The 22,906-nt window shown below is 46.7% G+C and overlaps 1 protein-coding gene across 1 annotated transcript in view; it reads left to right on the top strand.

The window, feature by feature from the left end:
• The window catches only part of LOC8036786 (prolyl 4-hydroxylase subunit alpha-1-like), a 58,976-nt gene that overhangs the window by 19,293 nt on the left and 16,777 nt on the right, over nt 1–22,906 (top strand). The window contains exons 6-11 of the mRNA XM_040217740.1: nt 491–597; nt 7,512–7,685; nt 11,634–11,695; nt 13,952–14,063; nt 16,621–16,692; nt 19,921–19,980. Of these exons, the coding sequence (XP_040073674.1) occupies nt 491–597; nt 7,512–7,685; nt 11,634–11,695; nt 13,952–14,063; nt 16,621–16,692; nt 19,921–19,980 (587 nt within the window). The remainder of the gene's footprint in view (nt 1–490; nt 598–7,511; nt 7,686–11,633; nt 11,696–13,951; nt 14,064–16,620; nt 16,693–19,920; nt 19,981–22,906) is intronic.

Raw genomic sequence — 22,906 nt, 5'->3', positions numbered from 1 at the left:
GGGCTTCGCTACTAAACATCGTCAATAACGGCTATAACTGTAAGCCAGATAAGGTGTAAAGATCACAAAAGGAAGATTCCAGGTGATCTGCTATTCCTGGAGCCCATTGTATTCTGCGCTCATTTCTTCCTTTACATCAACTGCTCCGCGGAACGTCTAAGTGCTGGCTACATAGCAGCTCACGTCAACCGCTAGGTAGCCCAGCAGGGAAGGAATATACCCTTTTCAAAAGTGCGTCAAGCAACACTAGCGGCCGCCATATTTAGGGAATCGCTTCATGCGCGAAGTGTAAGACTGGATCCGAGTTGACACCGAACGCTGACTCGTGTCCAATCTATGCTCATAGTGGGTGCCCAAAACAATATGGCGGTCTGGGGGTATCTAATGGAGGGCGCCAACTTTTGAGAAGGGTCAATTGCACAATATGTTCCGCAGAACATGGTTCAAATCCGTTTCATTTCTTCTCTACCACTCCTCTCGGCTTGAACAGAAGATGAGCCGAAACACAAAGTACCTGTACGAGATCCCACAAAGCACTCTGCAGAGGTCATAGAGCACCAGAACTACAAGCGACTTTGCCGCGGAGAGCTGCTCAGGGTAAAGTTCATTTCCTTCCACTACGCCACTTCTGTAATATATTTATTTTAACAATTCCTGCACAGGCGCGCGCTGACTTCCTCCTTGGACCTAATTCATGCACGCCTGTGCCTGGAACAGCGCCTAGAAATTGAGTAGTCATAACAAGCATGCCAGCACCTGAACACAAATATTAGGTCGCCACTTTTTCATCTAAATTTTGACTCTTTCAAACCCCCCAAAATTAAGGGCACATTGATACTTTAGACCCATGTTGTTGTAAAAAAAACTATCTCCAAACTCCGGTCTAAAAACATGCTTTTCGTGCAAGGCTCGTCAAATTATGAGGCGCTGGAGAAATGCAGCCTTCTGCGTTAAGTCCTTATTTCGAACTCTTTTTGTTCGCCTTCCGCCCATTGAAAAGCATGCGGGAAGGGCCTTAGAACGCACCTGGTATCGCTGCGCCGCAGCGTTCTTCCGCATCAAAAAGTTCGTCTGCTTTCCTCGCCGTCACCATGGCAACGAACGCCGAATGAATAGAAGCACGCACGGTACCGCCGCGTGAAGCTAGCAACAGCTGACGCCATTTTACGAACGCCGTCTGCTAGCCAAAGCCGAACGCGGTTTGGCAGATCAACCGCCCCCGCCGGTGCGCCGCTAGCAAAGACGACGAAGCTGAGGCACGCCGACGGCGATCGAGCGAGCAACAACACCACGGGACGACTGCAACGGCGGCATTTATTCGGATCAAAGGCCGCCTTCGCCGGTGCGCCGCTAGCAAAGACGACGAAGCTGAGGCACGCCGACGGCGAATGGGCGAGCAACAGCACCGCGGGACGACTGCAACGGCGGCATTTATTTTGATCACAGGCGCGAAATAAGCAAGAACAATTTTTATTTGAATCATAACACCCGATATCCAAGTTGGGGACCACATACCTTTGCTGGGTCTTTCCTGTGAACTTTTTACAGAGACACGGGGTGCGGCATTCAAAAAACAGCTCCGTTTGCAAAATATGGGGCCCTGAAAAGGGCCGTTTAGACCGCTGCCAGAACCTATAACTGACATAACGAGCACTTGACAAGCGGTTGGCGCATAAGTCGTCTTTATGCACGCAGACGGGTGACAGGCTCAGCGCAGCGGATCCCTCGAAGTCACCGGGGCCGTCAGAATCCTCGCCCTGTCTGCGTCGGAGCTCTAGATTTTGGCGGCCGCGGCGACGAACGACTGGAATCTATCAGTGTTTCCGCGCGCCTTGTCTCTCCTACAAAACATGAACTTTGCAAGGTGACCAGTGAAATGGTGGCTCTCGCGCCGTCCAGATGGAAGAGAGTTTTTGACGTGGGCCCAGGTGCAATCCACCGTATTGGTGTGCGCACCAGTGTTCGCGTCGACAAAGTTAAGCTTATGGTTGACGGTGAGGTGCGTGAAGTGAGCGTCATCTGCAAGCTTGCGATAGCCAGCCCAACAGTCAGTAATTATTCTTGTTCCAGGGTGGACCAACTCGGCTATTAGCCCTTGCAGGGTTTTAGCGTCACGGGTCTCCACGGGAACAAGAAAGCAGCACCCGCTGCAACGCGCCACACCGCCGAAACCCCACTGGCCAGGCCTTAAATACCCGCGATGGTACTTGTGCCTACCGAACATACTCTCGTCTGGTTCTACAGTCACGCCGTCGCCACCAATCATGTCTGAATGCTTAAAGACGGCATTTAGCACAACCTCCCGACAAAGGCTCGCCCAATCAGTTATTGTCTTACTTGCGATATCAGCCTCCCGCTGAATGACGGCGCACGGTAGGTTCTGGCATCCGGAGGATGATTTTCATGAGTTGGAGAAGCGTCAGGTGCGTGCGATCCTTCGAAAAGGGAACCGCTTCGTATCGAGACTTCGCCCCGGCACTGAACTTTGACCGACTTCCTCTTGGGCACCTCACGAATCATCCACACACCGCACCCCCCCCCCCCCCCCCCTTCCCCCCCGTGTAGCCATCCGCAGATCTAGCGCGGACTTGCAGCTTGTCATCGCAGCTTCGCACTCTGGACACGCACGAAAACCCAGGAGCCAGGAGCAGGCCAACGCGCTAAAGCAAATTAATTGCTTCAAGAGGGTCTTTCATGGCGCCAAGAAGACGGCACAAGTTGAACACCATGGCACTGCGATGCTCGCCTCTGGAAGAACAAAGCGCCGAGGGGGAACTGCGCGCTTCTTTGCATTTATTATATTTATTTCATCCACCATTTTATACCTCGTGACACAATTCTAACAAACTCATTGGTTGATCGGTCGTACCACACCATCGCGTGACAAAAAAAAAAAAAAAAAAAAAAACGCCAAACGTATGTCCATGGACGGCATCGTCACAGAAAAGGAAGCAGTCGAACCCAACAACAAAATGAAGTAACAAAGTGAATAAAAAAAATAAAATAAAAAGGGAGCCGTTGCGGTTTCGGACGGCGTCTTCTTTGATGAGAGGAGCTGCTCTGGCCAGAGCGGCCTGAGCAGCCGTGCTGCTCTGGCTGCTCGGAATATTCCTTTTTGTTCTTTTTCTTACTCTACAGGGTGCCACGACCCTTATTTGAAGCTGATGTGTTAAATTAATAACAAACAACGCGTTGGAACGGAGGAGGTAGAGAGTCTTGGCGTCAGAATTTGACGTGGTAGAAAAGAAAATAACGAATGCACAATACATACCGTATGCCAAGACCGTTATACTCCGCACTTGGCGAGGCCTTATGACGCAGCCGACGACCGTAAGGCTATTTATTTTGTTTCTTTAGATTTGTTATCGTGACGACTACTATTGATAACAAATCTAAAGAAACAAAATAAATAGCCTTACGGTCGTCGGCTGCGTCATAAGGCCTCGCCAAGTGCGGAGTATAACGGTCTTGGCATACGGTATGTATTGTGCATTCGTTATTTTCTTTTCTTTTCTACCACGTCAAATTCTGACGCCAAGACTCTCTACCTCCTCCGTTCCAACGCGTTGTTTGTTATTAATTTAACACATCAGCTTCAAATAAGGGTCGTGGCACCCTGTAGAGTAAGAAAAAGAACAAAAAGGAATATTCCGAGCAGCCAGAGCAGCACGGCTGCTCAGGCCGCTCTGGCCAGAGCAGCTCCTCTCATCAAAGAAGACGCCGTCCGAAACCGCAACGGCTCCCTTTTTATTTTATTTTTTTTTATTCACTTTGTTACTTCATTTTGTTGTTGGGTTCGACTGCTTCCTTTTCTGTGACGATGCCGTCCGTGGACATACGTTTGGCGTTTTTTTTTTTTTTTTTTTTTTGTCACGCGATGGTGTGGTACGACCGATCAACCAATGAGTTTGTTAGAATTGTGTCACGAGGTATAAAATGGTGGATGAAATAAATATAATAAATGCAAAGAAGCGCGCAGTTCCCCCTCGGCGCTTTGTTCTTCCAGAGGCGAGCATCGCAGTGCCATGGTGTTCAACTTGTGCCGTCTTCTTGGCGCCATGAAAGACCCTCTTGAAGCAATTAATTTGCTTTAGCGCGTTGGCCTGCTCCTGGCTCCTGGGTTTTCGTGCGTGTCCAGAGTGCGAAGCTGCGATGACAAGCTGCAAGTCCGCGCTAGATCTGCGGATGGCTACACGGGGGGGAAGGGGGGGAGGGGGGGGGTGCGGTGTGTGGATGATTCGTGAGGTGCCCAAGAGGAAGTCGGTCAAAGTTCAGTGCCGGGGCGAAGTCTCGATACGAAGCGGTTCCCTTTTCGAAGGATCGCACGCACCTGACGCTTCTCCAACTCATGAAAATCATCCTCCGGATGCCAGAACCTACCGTGCGCCGTCATTCAGCGGGAGGCTGATATCGCAAGTAAGACAATAACTGATTGGGCGAGCCTTTGTCGGGAGGTTGTGCTAAATGCCGTCTTTAAGCATTCAGACATGATTGGTGGCGACGGCGTGACTGTAGAACCAGACGAGAGTATGTTCGGTAGGCACAAGTACCATCGCGGGTATTTAAGGCCTGGCCAGTGGGGTTTCGGCGGTGTGGCGCGTTGCAGCGGGTGCTGCTTTCTTGTTCCCGTGGAGACCCGTGACGCTAAAACCCTGCAAGGGCTAATAGCCGAGTTGGTCCACCCTGGAACAAGAATAATTACTGACTGTTGGGCTGGCTATCGCAAGCTTGCAGATGACGCTCACTTCACGCACCTCACCGTCAACCATAAGCTTAACTTTGTCGACGCGAACACTGGTGCGCACACCAATACGGTGGATTGCACCTGGGCCCACGTCAAAAACTCTCTTCCATCTGGACGGCGCGAGAGCCACCATTTCACTGGTCACCTTGCAAAGTTCATGTTTTGTAGGAGAGACAAGGCGCGCGGAAACACTGATAGATTCCAGTCGTTCGTCGCCGCGGCCGCCAAAATCTAGAGCTCCGACGCAGACAGGGCGAGGATTCTGACGGCCCCGGTGACTTCGAGGGATCCGCTGCGCTGAGCCTGTCACCCGTCTGCGTGCATAAAGACGACTTATGCGCCAACCGCTTGTCAAGTGCTCGTTATGTCAGTTATAGGTTCTGGCAGCGGTCTAAACGGCCCTTTTCAGGGCCCCATATTTTGCAAACGGAGCTGTTTTTTGAATGCCGCACCCCGTGTCTCTGTAAAAAGTTCACAGGAAAGACCCAGCAAAGGTATGTGGTCCCCAACTTGGATATCGGGTGTTATGATTCAAATAAAAATTGTTCTTGCTTATTTCGCGCCTGTGATCAAAATAAATGCCGCCGTTGCAGTCGTCCCGCGGTGCTGTTGCTCGCCCATTCGCCGTCGGCGTGCCTCAGCTTCGTCGTCTTTGCTAGCGGCGCACCGGCGAAGGCGGCCTTTGATCCGAATAAATGCCGCCGTTGCAGTCGTCCCGTGGTGTTGTTGCTCGCTCGATCGCCGTCGGCGTGCCTCAGCTTCGTCGTCTTTGCTAGCGGCGCACCGGCGGGGGCGGTTGATCTGCCAAACCGCGTTCGGCTTTGGCTAGCAGACGGCGTTCGTAAAATGGCGTCAGCTGTTGCTAGCTTCACGCGGCGGTACCGTGCGTGCTTCTATTCATTCGGCGTTCGTTGCCATGGTGACGGCGAGGAAAGCAGACGAACTTTTTGATGCGGAAGAACGCTGCGGCGCAGCGATACCAGGTGCGTTCTAAGGCCCTTCCCGCATGCTTTTCAATGGGCGGAAGGCGAACAAAAAGAGTTCGAAATAAGGACTTAACGCAGAAGGCTGCATTTCTCTAGCGCCTCATAATTTGACGAGCCTTGCACGAAAAGCATGTTTTTTTGGCCATCCCGCGTCCTGTTTTTTTTATCCGGAACATGGGTCTAAAGTATCAAACTGCCAAATTAAGTGCATTCTGATAAGACTAGGGCTGAGAAGAGTTTTTGTTCTAGCGTTAAATGTTCTCGTTATTCTCTTTTGGACTCGTTCTAATGTCGCCGCAGCTGTGGCACTGCAGTTGTTCCAAATAACTTGTGTAAAATCTAGTTTTGGCAAAATAAGGCTTCTAAACGAGACAAAAACAAAATGGGTCGCAAAAGTACAGGGCGAGTGACAGTACCCAACACTCTAGAAATATGATAACAGGATCATACGAACATGATTGTTGAAGTTCAGAGTTTTCCAGTGCATTCGAGCGTCTCCTTCATCGCCGCGTCCCAACATCTGACTGCTGGAGCTGCCGTAAACAGTCAAGCTGGAGGGTGATCGATAAGCAGAGCAGACGTCTTCCACATCCATCACCGCAGCAGTGTCACCGCCAAAATAGCGGCCGGAGGCAATTCAAAACTTTTAAGGTCATCAGGCGGAAATTGAGAGATAACATTTGAGGACGCGAAAGAGGCACCAGTCGAAGACGTATTTCAGGTACCATACCTGATTGAAAAGTAAAGCATAGTTTGCTGTCATTGGCTCACGTTGCACGATTGAAGTAAACGCACGTTATATGGCAAGTTGCTCTTCGTAGATTTTCGGTGCGGCTCTTCTGTAAAAATGTCAATGCGTTTCCGTTTTGCTTTTGTCCGTATTGTACGTTGATCCGTTAAAGTTGTACGTTGTAAGTTGTACGCTGGTCCGTTAAACACGATGCAAATTTATGTTTAAACTTACGATCCTCTAAAGCCAAGTTCTTTTTCAGTGTTCAGTATTATAAATGAGATTGTAGGCTAGAATGAAAGAAAACTAGGTAGCACGCGCAGCCATTTTCTTAAATGGCAATCTGAAATGCAGGCAAAGAAACCTTAACTGTCCACGTAAGAGGGTGGTTAGTAATGTTCTCCAAGTATAGACGCCCTGTGTTTTTTCCCCCGGATATTGAGGTGAATACGATTATAAAACATGGAAACATAACGACAGTAAAAATAGCTGCCTTCTCTTATTTCTGACCTCTTCTCTGTTTCCGTCAGACATCAGACAATGCGATCGTACTGCATTCGCCAAACATGCCGATAACTGCAAGTATATCCTCCATTTAAAGCGCACATTTTCTGTGCAGCTAAACTACACGACGCCCGTTACGCTAAACTCTGGCACCCCTAGTAACAAACCTTTTCCAAAAGTGCGCGCCATCCTGTACCTGCTGCGCCAAATATAGGAGCTCCGCATTGTTTGTGCACGTAGTCTGTGCACAAATGGCGATCGCCGATGTTTCTTGATGGGTTTTTGAAACGAGTGTATTGTTCTCTCCACGGCATAATGTGCACTATTTATTTCTGTCGTACTGCATACATTCTATTAGTCTTCACAATACACAGATACTACTCTTAATTAGTTCATTAAACCTCACCGAATAACCGGTTATAACTTCTTTAGCGGTGTACAACTTTATTTTGCGTGTCTAGCATTCGAAGGGCTCTCACCCGGCATGTCTCGTACCCTATGTTACCTCACATCTTACACAAAGAAATGTCGCCTGATTCATTCACAGAGTCCACAGATGGACAGCCAGCTGAGGTGTCGATACTACAAGGGCCAAGATGGCTTCTTTGCACTACAGCCGGTCAAGCTAGAAGAAGTCAACCTCAAGCCTTACATCATCGTGATGCATAATGTCGTTCAAGACAGAGACATCAAAGACATGATAGCTTTCGCCGAACCACGGGCAAGAAAAACCCCTTCCTTATACTTTCTTAAAAAAGGAAACACAGAAACACATAATTTGCTCCCTATTTACCAAAGGTTTTTATATATGTTTCTGCCGAAATTGATGTTTTGATTTTCAGTGCAGTCCAAACTTGCGGCGCTGTCATTGGTATTCGGGATGGTTAAAAAGATATAGGGATCTTGCGTCCAATCCACACGCCTGCCCATTACAGTATGGATGCGCATCGTACTCTGGTTCTGTTGAGTATCACTACAGTGTAATTTAAGGAGTTCACTCCAGGCTTGCAGTTGTACTGCACTGACAAAGCTTCTCATCTACAGCGTGTAACAATGTCGCCAAAAACTCTGCCCGACTAACATCACGCTGTTTAAGCATGTAACGACCACTTCGAGTTTTTTTTTTATTTTATTGATTTTTTTGCATATTCCATTGGTCCCGATTGCTCTAGCCTGTTTGGCAATTCGCTGCGGAAGTCTAGTCGGCAATTCTAGATTTCGCACCACTTTCTCTCAAGCCAAAGGCGACATCCATGTTCACAGTTCATGGGGTCGAAGTTTAAGATGCTGTAAACTAGGAAGCTGGTGGTTAGGGTTCCCGAAGTTCCTTTTTTTTCACGTGGGTCAAGTGTTCTTGATATGACACACCGGGTGCGCCGTTTGACATCACAGGATTTCAAGTGGCAATGGGCTGCCACGTTGGTCTCATTTGTTTTTATATAGTAAACATTGGGCAAGCCTGATTGTTGCCAGCTTGGTGTGACGATCTCGCAGGCTTAAGATGATAACAATTTTTAAATGCGTTCATTTTTGTTAGCATCATCTCTTTTATCCCTGGAGTGCGAAGCGACTCGGCTTTCCGCATACAGACTATGCTCCACTCTGCAAGCTGACTTGAATCGAGGTGCAGTTCTAGCCCGCGTGATTGTCACACCTTCCCTTCTAGCCCACCATACCTTCGCCGGGTGGGAAAGAGTGTATCATGAGGGCTAGAAGGGCGAGAGTAGATCGGGACCGCGAATGCAGCGTTGTGGCGCGGCTCGTATGATCACACGGTTACGGTGACACTGAGGTTTGAAGTGTGGAACCGCTCTCTGCTCTAAATACAAAAATAAGTTTTCGCTAATCAACACCCATATAGCACAGTTCTCTGGGACAAAATTGGGCTTTTCTCTGGAAATTTAGGGCCTTAAATGTCAAAAGAAGAAAAGATAGACTAACTTGACCCTGTTTGCTCATGGGTATGTTTGCCCTGATCTGCCATACAAGCAGTTTTAGGTAAGTTACATTTAAAAGAATAATTAAATATAGTTCTAGATAGTTTATCAAAATGTATTTAGGTTACAGTTACAATTACTTAAAAATAAATGTAACGCGTTACAGTTAGAGTTACTTTGTCATAGTTATCTTAGTTACTTTCAATATACTTTTTTTTGATTGAACTATGAAGATATTGACGACAACACACATTGACTACAATTTATGCTTATTTGGAACTTTAAAAATATTTTCATTTCACTTATTGAGATATATATTACCATGGCACGACTTTGTTCAATCAAAGATTTTGCTTTTTTAATACAAGACGGAGTAAATAATAAATTATTTAATTCGTGCTGGTAACGCAGCTGCCAACCACTTTTCAAATATCACTTATTTTTCCCCTTTGATGCCAAACACATCCCTTGCTAAAGAGGCGCTCAACGGGGGCGCTAAACAAAACATTCAAGCCTTAAAAAATATTTCCTAATGGTGGGAAAGTTGTTGAGGCTAGAAAGCGCTGTCGAGGTTTCAGCCTTCTATCTTTCCGTCTCCGTGCCCAGCGGTAGTGCCCAGGAATGAAAATCGAAACGCACCCCAAGAGTCTTGCGAATGTTGAAGGTAGGGGATCTCCGGCTTATTTTGGGGGGTATTTACAGTGAGCAGTGAAGTTAGCGCCACTATGTTCGACAAGGTTAAAGCGCAGTTCATAGACGGGCCACGGTAACACTTGCCGTTCGTCCCTCATGACAGCTTATCGTTTGAGCTATAACGGTTAATTATCACCCAACTATTTTCCTTCTTTCTTGTGACGTTCCCTCTCCCTTACTCTTTCTCTAAAGAGCTGTCTTATTCCACTCTTTCAGCTGACAGGAGAGGGCATAATGATGAATAGTCGGGTCCATTCCAATATTAGGGAGGGGTGCAGAAGGCTAAATCAATTGGAACAGAATAAATTGAAAAAAAAAGCTTTAGTATCAAACAAGGTAAAGAAAGGAGTGAACGAAAACAACACAAAATCGTCTCAAAATTCGGTCCGGTGGCTCTTTTTTTTTTTTTTCTATGCAACGCAGAACAAAAAATTCGGCCGTGGATCACTGGCTTACGGCATCTGGGAAAGGGCATGTGGACCAGTAGATACATGGTCTGTGCGACCGGTCGGACAGTGTACTGGCGGCGACTCGCTTTCGCAAAGAAACCTGTCGCCGCTACTGCTGCGGCACCGACGAAAGGTGCTCTCGTTAGGCTTTAGACAGCTCACCAGGTGTCTACGCGCATAGTGTTTCCGCGAGGTGGCTCTGTCGGTTTGCTGAAGAGGCGTGGGTGTTTGATGAAGACGGAAAGGATGAAGGCGGGGCGAGAGAGCCACGCAAAACGTTTAAATAAACCAAATGCTAAATGCTCTTCTCCGCGCGATGAAGAAATAGAAAAACGCCTGCCCTCTGCGCCGGCACTTTGCTCAGACAAAAAAAAATGTTTTGAGTTCTTGCTTCATTTTGTCGCGTACAAAAAAGGCCCAACCTTTGTACACGTATGAAGACTGCGAGTTGGGCTAGTTGTTTTGGATAGATGATAGGAAACAGGCCCCCCCCCCCCCCCCCAAAGAAACGAGGACAACGAAGAGACGCACACAGGACAGGGCGTGTACGCCCTGTCCTGTGTGCTTCTCTTCTCTTTCCTTGTTTTATTGGAGTACTCCGCGCACGGTGGAACCCGTTGTAGTGCACACAAAATAGGGTAATTTTTTTGCGAAAAATATCTGCATTTCTACAGCCACTGCTCCGCTACTTTTCTTCAAAAAGGTATTTAGGTTATCACAACATTTATTTCAAAATGTATCAAGTTACAGTTACAAGTTAGCAAAAAAAAAAGTAACAACTTACAGAATCGAGACACTAACCAAGACTCCATACAAGTGCCAAAGTTAGGTTTCACTGCTAATGGTTTGGCTGTCATCTTGCATCTTTGAACCGAAATTTCCAAACGATCATGTGCCAGCGTTCTGCTTCACTTTTTTAATGTTCGGTTTTCACGTGGCAACTGTGTTCCTTAATTGAGAAACGAGGACTAGGTTTAGACTTCACTTTAAATTCTTCAGTTCATATGTGGCATCATTGGCTCAAGTCTTGCAATTTGGCAATCATGTAGTGAGCCAGATAAAACGCCATAATACCGCCAAAGTACTCCGGTGTTAACTAAGGTCTTGGAGCACAACCGTTTTAAGTCCAAGCTAAGCTTCTATAAGTGCCAGGCTTGTGTCAAGTTCGGCGTTTATCTAGCATGCTACCTGTGTGTGTATGTGTGCGTGCGTGTGTGTGTGTGTGTGTGTGTGTGTACGTGCGTGCGTGCGTGCGTGCGTGCGTGCGTGCGTGCATGCGTGCATGCGTGCATGCGTGCATGCGTGCATGCGTGCGTGCGTGCATGCGTGCGTGCGTGTGTGTGATGGGTTGATGGGTTTCGTTTGTAGTCAGTTCAAAAATAAAACGAAAAGTTGTAGGGGGAAAATGGAAATCTTATAAACTACTTTTTTTTACGACAAAGTGTAAGTAGAAACGTATTTTAGTTATTTGTGTTACGCAAGTGAAATGTTGTTGTAGAGCTACACAACCATACAGGCAAACATCTCGTCTTATGGTTCTTGTACGCACTACTTCGTACGCCCATTTTTTTTTTCTCTTTTTCGTTACAGCTGCAACGATCCATGACGTACACCATTGACAAGGTGCCGAGCCCAGTGCGAACCAGCTCACAGTAATATTGACATGATCCTAACTTGGATGATAACAATATTAATAATAATTAATATAAAAGTATTAATGATAACATTAATTGCACGAATACACGAAATCGGTACAGACACCCGTCTTCCAAAGCCATCTATCATAAGTGATAGGCTAAGAGTTCGGGGAGAACTCCTCCCATCCCTTTCCACTTTATCACAGTGAACGCTGCAGAAGAGACGGGCGACGTCCTCTCCAGCGTTCGCTGCACTAAGGTGGAAAGGGAAATGAGGAGGGTATCCTGAACTCTCACCCTGTCACTGACTACAGGGCTTATATGATTAACACCCCCTTGATGAGCGTGCTGCTCTTCATGAGTCAAACAGTGAATCAAAAGTCCTCAACACAAAATAATATAATACTAATAATCTTATTCAACGCGACTTCATAAACAAAATGCGAATACGGGACCGTCCAAGTCAATTGAGGCTTGTGGGCTACACATAGGTAGAAAAATTAATTCGATACGATTACTCACAGTATGCAACAATACCACAGTACCTTTGTCTCCACTCCACTCGTCGTAGGCGTTTAGATGCGAAGATCAAACACGCGGACGCCGGCGTTTTGTGTTCTAACGCGCTCAGAGAGTCCAGTGGAGAGAAAGGCAGCCATAGCTTTAGGTCTACCCACTAATCCTTCCAATGAGAGCTCGGCGTTCCGACGCCCCCGCGAGCTCTCGTCTCCTCCTCTTCCTCTCTTTCTCGGCGCATAGGTTCTGAATTTTTATAGAAAACCAAGTCACTCTTTGGTGTCTTGCATTCTCCGTCTCCAGTCTGGCTCGGTAATCCGCTGCTACACTTCCGAGTTGTTTCCTTATTTGTGTCAGCCAAAGGTCGGCTAATGTCAATTAGGATTCAGACAACGCTCAGTCGTACGCCGTAGATTTTATTTCAAATATTGCACTGCCGTATTTTTTATTCGATTGCGTTTTACTTGCGCAGGGTGTTGATCCGCACTAAGTGGTGACTTGTAACTCGTTGTTGTCCCGATTGAGCCCTTACCGCCACTCTAATGGTTTCAATAAAAGCCTTCTTACTTTCAAAAGCTATAAAAAATACTATGTGGCAATCGTTCGTTTACGTTAACTCATCAGCGCAATGTGCAATATTTTGAACATGTTTTAATACAGTGGTGGGGTGGCTCGGTAAGCAGTGAGCGTCTTACCTGACAAATCTCTGATTGCCAGATATGCTCAAAATCACGAGACACCGATCTAACGCGATGCTTCAAGGTAAAGGGTACATACTAACTTCATCTAATTAAAATCACGTTTCGCTCAGACTTTTTTTTTCTTTTGACGCCAAATAATTTTCGACATAGTGATAGTACCAGGTGTTTCTAGCTTTTGTCATAAATGATGTCAAATCAGCATATCGGTCTGCTAACCGTTTTTTGCATGTTTTGTTTTTAATATACAACTTCAGGGCCAATGGCTCAAGCACCGAGGGTGACTTGACTAAGCTGTGAACGTTGTACCTATACACGAAGGATGTGAAACATTGTCTGTCTAACCTCTCCAAGTTTTACGTTCTAAGATATGTAAACATAAAATAAAATTTAGTCAGTGAAATAGATTAGATGCACGAGAAACTAGAGAGCGCGTACATTTTAGTCGTTAATATGGAGTTTTTTAATGCAAAAAGACAAACAACATAAATCCGCCGGCTTGTGTGGAGTGTATTATATAGGGAGTATTCACCGGCGGCCATATCTGTGTGCGCGAATGCTGAGCGCGTGCTGATGGCGAGCTTCCACAGTTCTTTTGCAACGTGCAATCCGCACCATCGACAGTGCCGGTCTTAGCAGACTAGTGATGTGAGCTCGTGCTGAGCATGCGCTCTAAACAGCACCCACAAATATGGCCGTCCAGTGAATACTTCCTATTCATACTATTTCTGCGCACATTGCCTCCTATTGTCACAGAAAGCTTTAAGATACAATGGGGCCCAGCTTATCGTATTCCCTTTTCTTGCCTCGACATTGGTTCCTCGGCGCTCTTTTGGCATATGCTACAAGCTGATTGGCTGCGGAGGTATTATAATATGCTCGGGATTTGGCCACTTCCTGCGTTTATTTAAGCTGGCCGTGGAGCCGGACACTGAAAACTGTAAGGCCTTTTAAGCAGAAAAGAGTGCGAGTTTGAAATTTAAGACTGCACCTAATGCAACCTTAAACATTCCCCGAGCTTAAAAACGTTTTCATTTTGTTTCATCTTTTCTCACAGAGCGTGGCTGGGGGATGATAGTGCACCGATCGCAAACAGAATGAATAGGTATTTGCGGGCGCTCGTAGGTATGGGCGCCTCAGGCTCCAATTTGGATGCAGAGCCATACCAGGTAAGATCATTTTGCGTTTTATACGAGACGGCTCGGTGTGTGCTTTAGGCGCTCCAAGGCATTTGGAAATGGCAAGCAATTTTGCGGCGTGAAGAAATAAAATGTTGCTCAGCCTCGTGATGGCGAACGGGCTTTCCGTAAAACAAGCTTAAAGGGTAAATAATAATTCAAAAAAAAATTTACGAAAGGGAATTAATAGATTAACGTAAAAAGAAAATAGACACGAAGGCAAGCGTATATAGAGAGGTGAAGAAGGTCATTTGAAAATGATTGTCATTGTCTTTATTTGTTCATTTTCTAGCCGGTGCTTCCACGGTCTTCACTCCGTTTCACTTTTAGTTAAGACGCAGCCGACGCCACGAGCTGATGGGGTCAATCAGACACTGTCAGAAACGCATAATCATGGTGCTTGTTGTGCTTCTGTACGTGTTCTATAATTGCCGAATAAATCAAAAGTAGAAAAGGCCTAGTGACTTGTGCTTTTGACGCTGCTTGATTGGTTCAATTACCCTGTAGCGTCGGCTGCGTCTGGACTTAAAATGAAACCAAGTATATCAGCAGCGTTTTTTATTCGATTCAATTCTATGCCGGCCGCAAGTTCGTCGGCTTCTTGCACAGGGGTTGCGATGATGTAAGGACGCTGAGTTCTTATTGGCTGATTGAAGAAATAGCGGGTAGACCTCAAGCAAAACCTCCTAGATAGCTTTCGAGTTTGCACGTCACGTGACATGACGTCACGTCCCGGAGGCAACCACGGGCGCTGATTGGATGCGAGTGCACGCGTCAGCGTTCGCCGTGGGACTCGTTTCCTATTACAGTCCCACGCCAAGGCTGACATGGCACTCGGATCCAATCAGCACCTGTGCAGGCCTCCGGGACGTGACGTCATGTCACGTGACGCGCAGGCTTTGAAAGCTGTCTAGGAGGTGTTGCCTCAAGGTATCTAACATCAAAGCCAGTCAGAGCTCGCCGTCAGTCTGACGTCACTGCAACTCCAGTGCAACACGTGGACGACTTTCTCTCCGTATAGTAACCGAGAGTTCAAGAAACGCGGGGCTCTTCTCGTCAGGAGATTCTCAGTATCAATCTTCAGTCAAGGAGATTGCGTCATCACTCGATAAGAATGAATAAAAAAGAATCCCGAAACAAGAAGTTTGAACATAATACGCCACGGTCTGCGTTCCTTACGCTGTCAATGCCTATCGTTGTTTCACCACGAGCCCGAACGAAGGCAACGTTACAAACCGATAGAGTCAATCAAGCTGCAACAAAAGCGCAACGTCGCGATGTTCGTCGTTTTTTTGCGTGTGCCACCAGCACATCACAAAAGCGAGCGCTGTGAATGCGCTGTGACCGTACGTTTTTGGTTTGTGTGTCTGCGTTAGTTTGTGTTCTAGTTGTTTGGACGACGGTCTGACTTACGGTGAAACGAAGTAAGGAATCTCCGGTGACGCGTGCTTTAGTTGTGTGTATGTTAAAGTGCCGATAGACTTATTTTTTTTAACCTTCATCAAGCAAAGATTAGTGGCCGCCATTACTTGATCACGAACCGCGTAATTCGATCAGACACCTGGCCGAACACTGATGTCATCACTCGTGTCCCACACATGCTCAGAGTGCGTGCCAGAACAATGGCGGATTCGGATAATTAACGCTGAAGCTACTAGATGGCGCGCCGTTTTGCAAAAGGGTTTACAGCATTGCTCCACTTCTCAGGCTGCCAAAAATCTGTGGTTGATAATCATTAAAAGGGGACCTCACAAAAATAGCGCTTGAGGTTCCAACGATCTTTTTACTCCAATGTGCGCGCTAAACATTGCCACCCACGCAATTGTGTGCTGTTCGTAAATTCCCTGTCATGAAGCTTGAAATCGATTTCGAACGTGAATGCGTTCAAGGTCGATTTCCGTGCAGCAGCTTTGGTCGTCATTTGTTTATTTGCTACTGCCGTACCTTCGTGGATCACAGAGTATGACCGGGGAAAGCATGTAAGCTACCAAGCACAAAAAAAGCTTCAAAGCACCAACGAATATTGGGACACGTTCACACATATACACTTACTATGACAAGTTGCCTATATTTTTAATATAATTGTGTTAACTTACGCGCAAAAAGGGTTTCAGTTTAACTTATCGCGTCATTTGTCATTGACTTGATCATCTATGGTTTCTGTAGTACGAACTATGATACTACATTTAACAAAAAATAACTTATTTACGTGTTTACATTGGGAGTAGCGACATGTTTTGACGATGCAAGAATCTCGCGTTCGTTTACAAAGCCCTCGTAGCGACATAGCCATAAAACGAAAAACAAAGCTATCAAAAACTCGCTCCTTTTCAAGGTCGCTCTTGTGACAGGTGTTACACTCAAGATTATAGTTTTGAATATCCGTAAAAAACGTTCAGCGTGAAATGTATTAATTTTTTAGGGACTCGCGATGCACACTGTTTTGCTTGCCACTGCTGGAGAAACCTTTTAAAGATATAAGACTTCACTAAGCTTTAAAGGTTTAGCTTTTTGCTTTCTAACTCGACCCACTTTGTGTCTACGGCAGCTGGCCAACTACGGCATTGGAGGGCAGTACTTGCCGCACAACGACTACCTTCAAGACGCATTGCTCGCCAATGTAAGTAGTCCAAAGCTCCTTTCGGTCATATTTCTACACTTCGCTTCACTTTGACTCCGCCCACAAAGTACGCCACAATCCGGTGGAGGAAATCGAGCAGCGCCAAAAGTTCATGGCCACGGCACTCGTTCTCTTAGTGGATTTACTATCAACCCACTTCACCAATCACGCAAAAAGAAAAACAAAAAAACAAGGATCCAGCCGAATTTACTCTGCATAGTTTAGCCCACAGGAGCAAACAAACAAAGGCGATGAGCGCCGTGACTATGCACTTTTTACTGTGATTGATTGCCTCCATCAATCGGCGTCACACCATAAATGGCACAGCGCAATCTATGGTGTGACGCCGAAGAACAAGCTCCGTCTCACCAGTTCGCTTCGGCGCCGGCAAAGGCCAGGGTACGAAAGCGTAGTTCTGAAAGAATCCTTCGCTCGCACAAGCACTCGCGCAGAGAAAGCGCTTTCGAAAACCAAGTGCCCGCGGACGTGCCACTAGAGGCCAAATTTCTAGCTGAAGTGTACGTCCGCCATGTCGGTTGCGGTGAGAAACGAGCAACCGGCGCGGCGACGAACACGTGCATGCGCAAGCAGAGCGTCTAACAAAACTAACCCGTAGCTCGCCGGTGTGGGTGAGAATCGATTACGGTGAGCAGTAGGCCCCGGGCCCGGTTGTTACCGACAACGCTACGAAAGTTACAAACGGCAGAGGAATCTCGATGCAACAAAGATGGCGGCGCAAAGAGTGTTGCCTGACGTTCGAAATATTTTGCATATGGTGCTTTGTATCGCCGGTCGCGGTCGGATGTAAAGTCCGACCGCACATCTCTTGAGAAAAGACTGAAATAAAAGTAAAAGTCTTGATGGGACACCTCTTTTTTTCACGAAGAAAACAATTTTGTTGGATAAATATTTACGCTGTAAGGCGCAATTTAGATGGATGTTGCCCGCCCTAGGCCCAGGAACGAGTTAACTACCCTCCATTTTTCGGCTCTTATCTGTTGGGGAATTGATTGACGCGTGGACGCTCGTCTCACATCAGGTTAGTCCGGGTATGTTCCTGTCGTATCGCTTCGAAACGACGGGAAGTAGCTTTTAAGCCTAGTAGGGCGCTTCACCTGCCAAAGCGAGTATACTTTCAGGTCACGTTTGGATTGTGCGTCATGCATGGGAAAAATATTACAAGAACATAAAATTTGAAATAACTGAATATTAATTTTCTTGCGTTTTTTGTGTTCTTGGTCGCTTTTTACCGCACGGCGATAGACGCTGACAGGCGCTTGTATTGGGCCGTGACTCGTGCAGGATGGAGCGCTAGAACGCCGCTTTCATAGTAGCGTCGCGCGAGCGTTGGAGAGGTTTTTACTACGGGAGCGGAATAGCAGACGTACGAAGGCGAAAACGGACACCGGCGCGCAGCTTTCGTGTCCGCGTCTCAAGGGCATTGCAGACGACGAAAGACGGTGGTGTTATAGCAGACGATGCCGGAGGCTGCCGTGCGTCTGCTCGCCGTGCACCTCCAGATGTCTTAGCAGAGTTGGACACGTGGCTTTCAAGTTTTTAAATTAATGTTTATAGAGTCTACACAATTATTAATTGAAATGATCTCGATATATATATGTTTATATTTATACATATATATATACATTTTTTTATGTCAGCTTGGTCGGGTAGAAAAGAAAAGCAAACACGGCGTTGCCAGTGTTGTGAACACGCCTTTGGCGTTCATATTTTCTTTGGCATGATTACTTTAATAGCAACATAATGGTAACACAAAGACGTATGGGCGGGTTTAATTTTTTTTTTAATTTTTAATTTGAATACCTTAATTTACGTTTAGGGCATGAAGAGTGCGTTTTAAAGCGAAGTGTTGCCAGTCGCTCCACGTTCGGTGCCAATGGTGGTCCAGCGACTATGCGCTTCGTGCGACGGAATGTTGCGCGCATCTGTTTTGTAAACTCAAATATCGCCGCATACCACCAGGTGCTGCGCCATGCGGAGCACCGCTCATGTGTCCCCTGCTTCAGACGCCAGACTAGACGCGCCGGATTCCGCGAAAGGGAGACAATTGGCTTCCGAGCATGTTCGGCCGAGTAGCCAAGCCAATCCTGTAGAAATGGGCGGGGCCGCTTATATGGGGGCGGGGCTTAGAGCGGGCCGTGACCCTCAGCTGAATTGCGTCTAGCGCATAAATATTGTGCGGATTTTCTTTTTTTTTTGTGGAAAAATTAAGAAAAAAATAAGTTCCGAAATAAGCGTTAAAAATGTATAGTTTTTCATTGCAGTGTCCCTTTAACTGAGAGAGTTGTATCTGTGGTTGTGTGTGTGTGTGTTTTTTTGTGTGTGTGCACGTCTTCCGTTGCGTGCTTTTAATGTGTGCATGTAAGAAATTTTCTAAACTGGTGCCTGGAACGCGTCTCTGCTGGTGTGTTTACCGCGTCATAAAAAGTAGTCCCTTAACTTCCGCCTATAGCGACCTCGGATAGGTGTCCTCCTGTCACCGAACGCGATCTAGTGTTACAGCAGTGGTTGTGCACACGTACACGCGCCGGAGATATGAAGGTGAACACCATACATGGCTTCTTGCCTGTTTTACGGCTCCCTAAAGCTAAATTAACTCTCAACGTCTCAAATAATGCGTAGCTTGGGGGTCTAAACCTAGCGCTCTAGCCTCTTCTGGAACAGAGCTTGTTCCAAAACTTGCAGGAGCGTCAAAAACTAGAAGAGGGCTGTTTACTTTCATATCGCTCACGGGCGTACGTCGCAGACGCCTATTCTGCTTGACAGTCATCGGAAGCTTCAATAGCGCCACGGATTGAGACGCCGTAACGTCAGCGACACATGCGTTCACTCGTACCTTTTGCCGGCAGTTCTGGCGTCATCTGCCAGGATTGCGACATCCGACCACGTGAGAGGCAGGCTTCCGTGGACTCCTGGACACTTCAAGACTATTTGATGTATGGGCCGGATAAGACACTGAACACACCACTCGAAGACACGGCCCAGGCACCGTGCTCCTGACACAGCGTGTCAAATATTGGTTGATTATACGTTTCTATCCATGATACTCACTATTTGAAGCACTCGCTATTTGTAGACAAACGTTGTTTTCAAAGATGTAATAACTTTACCCGATTTCGCCGTCTTCTGTCAGGGCACAAAATGCCGCACCATCTTCATTCAACTTCACCATGGGTTAGCATAAGAGACAACTTGTTGTTACTTTTTCAGACGTCCGAATATTACGTTCATCATAAAGCAGGTGACAGAGTGGCCACGCTTATGATCTACGTAAGTGATCCTCTTTTTGTTTATCTCGGACGCTTGGTAGCAGTATTTCCCGTAGAATATTATCTAGTTTGCAATTCAGGATTAAACGATTTTTTTATTGTTTTAATGCAATGTATACATCGCTCTGGAGAGCACAACTTATCCCATGATAAGTAAAGTAAATATGTAAGAATTTCAAATACAACAAAAAAACTCCGAGAAAAAGAATGCACGTCCATAGTACTTGTCTTTTTCGGCGTTTCCTATTCGTTCTATGGAGATATCGGAGCCGAGCGTGATGAAGCACCTCAGCTCGGAGCAGGTGACGCATAACCTCGCACTGCAGAACCTCCGGGGTCTAGGGTTCAGCCCCACACGAGCCCCATTCAATCTTGATTAGCATCTTACCGACATCTGGTCGTGTGTTACTATACTTCGTGGTGTACGCTAAAGAATGAAGGCTAGCAGTGGAGTGGTACTGCAGTGGCTAAATCTCTCACTACAGCAAAGACACCAGACACCCACTGGGGCTGACCAATGTTACTAGAGTAGGGTCAGTTTTGGACCTCGAGCGGCATTCGCCGAAAAAGCGCGGACCGCTGCGAAAGCTGGCGAAACAGAGGCGCTGACGTCACCTTGAGGCTTAAAATCGGTTCTCCCCTCCGTGCAGCGTGAAACGCTCCACCAGATCCGCTGCGAATCCTCCGCTATCGTGCACCAGTTCTGAAAGGATCAACTGCATGGTCTCAAGATGTAAATCCGCCTCTTTTAGAAATTGCAGTTTCGAGAGGATTGTGCAAAGAACGATACGCTCTCAGCACAGTCCTCTCGAAGTCACTGTAGTAACGCAATATTTTAACGATTCACAAACCAGGTCCATTTCAAGTAGTCTTAACAAAATTTTAATGCATTCACAAACAAAAGAATTTACAAACTTCTTACACGAGTAGACATGCGAAGTCTCTACATGAGACCCCTCGAGTAAGGACACTACCATAAAAAACTAGATTCTTTACTGTTTGCCTTGTGTATGCATAAACCGGAGCTTATGTCAGTAAGCTTACATGGCCTTTCTTTTCTAAATAACTTACTTAGCCTGAGCAACGCTTTTTCGTTGGCTGGTCTTCGTGGTTGGTTTCAAAGAGGTGTGCCGGGACTTTCGGGAACACACATGCTACAGCATTTTTTTAAATTAATGACCATCGGTCCCTGGCCATCAAAACCGCCTGGCCATTGATGACATGCGAGCAATGAAAATTATTTCCGTCGAGCTAAAAATGCAAATCGACAACATATATTTATATAACGTTTTTTTTTTGTTTTTTTTTTACTTTTTTTTGCGTTAGCGTGAACATTTTCCTAGGGATTGCGTTCTGCCAAACCTTCAGGCGCACTGCGCCCTTCGGAACGGCAAATAAGTGGCGCTTCTTGTCACTGTTGGATAACGCGCTGGATGAATTTGAATTTTATGAACGAGTACCGCCAAGCTGGTGCATGCTCTGACGCGCTTGAGCCAAAAAATCTCGGAGCGTCGCCGCCAATCTAGTTTGGTGCGGCGGCGCGGCGCCGGCATCCACAGTAGACCAATAGGAGCATGCTCGCAAACGGCGGCGCATCAACGGTTAGCCACAGCACATTAATAGGCGCCTGCGCTTCTGGATGTATAAAGCACCGTGAGCCAAAAACATCCACGCGTCGCTGGCATGCAATAGGTGCGCCCGTGGCACAATCAAACGATGGCGTTACTTGGATAAGTCAAGATATCCAGCGCTTTACTTTTGGATGTCTGTGAGGAGTACCCGCCGCGATTGTCGGGAGAGCGGCAGTCCGCCATGCGTTCTGATTTATTGGAGAACGACTCAAAGTTCTCGGTACTAGAAACGAACACTTACGTGCCAACGACAAGCCACCGATGAGACGAGGAAAACACGAGGAACAACGAGGACACCGAGACACCGCCGAGAGTCGATTCTAGGGCGAGTACAGCTCCATCTCTCTCGCGCTCTATGAAATGGGGACACATTTAGATGCGAGTTTCCAAACTGACCCCGTCTAGTAATGTTGAGGATGACCAGGGTGTAAGATAGACAGGTGGGGAAACGAGAGCCAAATGAGCGACCGGATTGTGTCCCCCTCGGGTTTCTCTTTTTCTTTGGCGCCATCTATGTGGAGCACCGCGAACTCTCACTCCGGGTGGGCGACCGGCGGCGACCGGCTAAACTCACGGAGATGATTTCTCGTGGATTTTCAATAAAGGAATGTCGTGCTCTTAGTTTATTTTGCGTATTCTCCCATAACGTTCCACGCAAATTCGATTCCAATTTTTTTCCTCTCGCCGCAGCGCCATTTGTCGTAAATCGGGGGTACCCGATTTACGACATCTATGGGCCGTTTCCCCACCTGTCTATCTTACACCCTGGGGCTGACTAACTTGCCGATGGCTAGACATACGGAAAAGACAACTTTGTTCCTTTCGTGGAGATGTGGAAGCTGCCATTTCACAGTCGGCTTATCGCTCGCTGTCGGCTGCGTATAAGGTGTGAGCGACTTGTTTTTCTGCGACGCCACGGCTGGCCGCAGTGTTGTCATTAAGGCTTTTTTTTTTCGTCTTATCAATTTTTTTTATTGTTATCTATTGGCGAGAAGATCAAACTGTAAAGGGCACCTTTTCCAGCTTGTTTTCCATGGCACTCGATGTTTACCGAATGCAAAGCCTGTGGACTGAAATATTTTCGTCTTCTTCTTTGATCAAGCGCGTATTTCAGAAAACCAGCCTGATAAAATCTATTCTTGAAAGGTTATTTGACGCCCCCAAGGAACACTTACAGCTCGTGAATAACGGTTTCGTCTTACACACTATCGTCCCCTGGCGCACTAGAAAGGCAACCGGGCGTTGAAGAACTCTATCGTATACAAAAATGAGCTTAAATAATTTGTCCGCTAAAAT

Source organism: Ixodes scapularis, unplaced genomic scaffold (assembly GCF_016920785.2).
Source record: "Ixodes scapularis isolate PalLabHiFi unplaced genomic scaffold, ASM1692078v2 PGA_scaffold8__174_contigs__length_109621045, whole genome shotgun sequence".
In the NCBI taxonomy this organism is placed as follows: domain Eukaryota; kingdom Metazoa; phylum Arthropoda; class Arachnida; order Ixodida; family Ixodidae; genus Ixodes; species Ixodes scapularis.
Note: the sequence above shows the minus strand (reverse complement) of the source record. Positions and strands in the feature narration are given on the sequence as shown.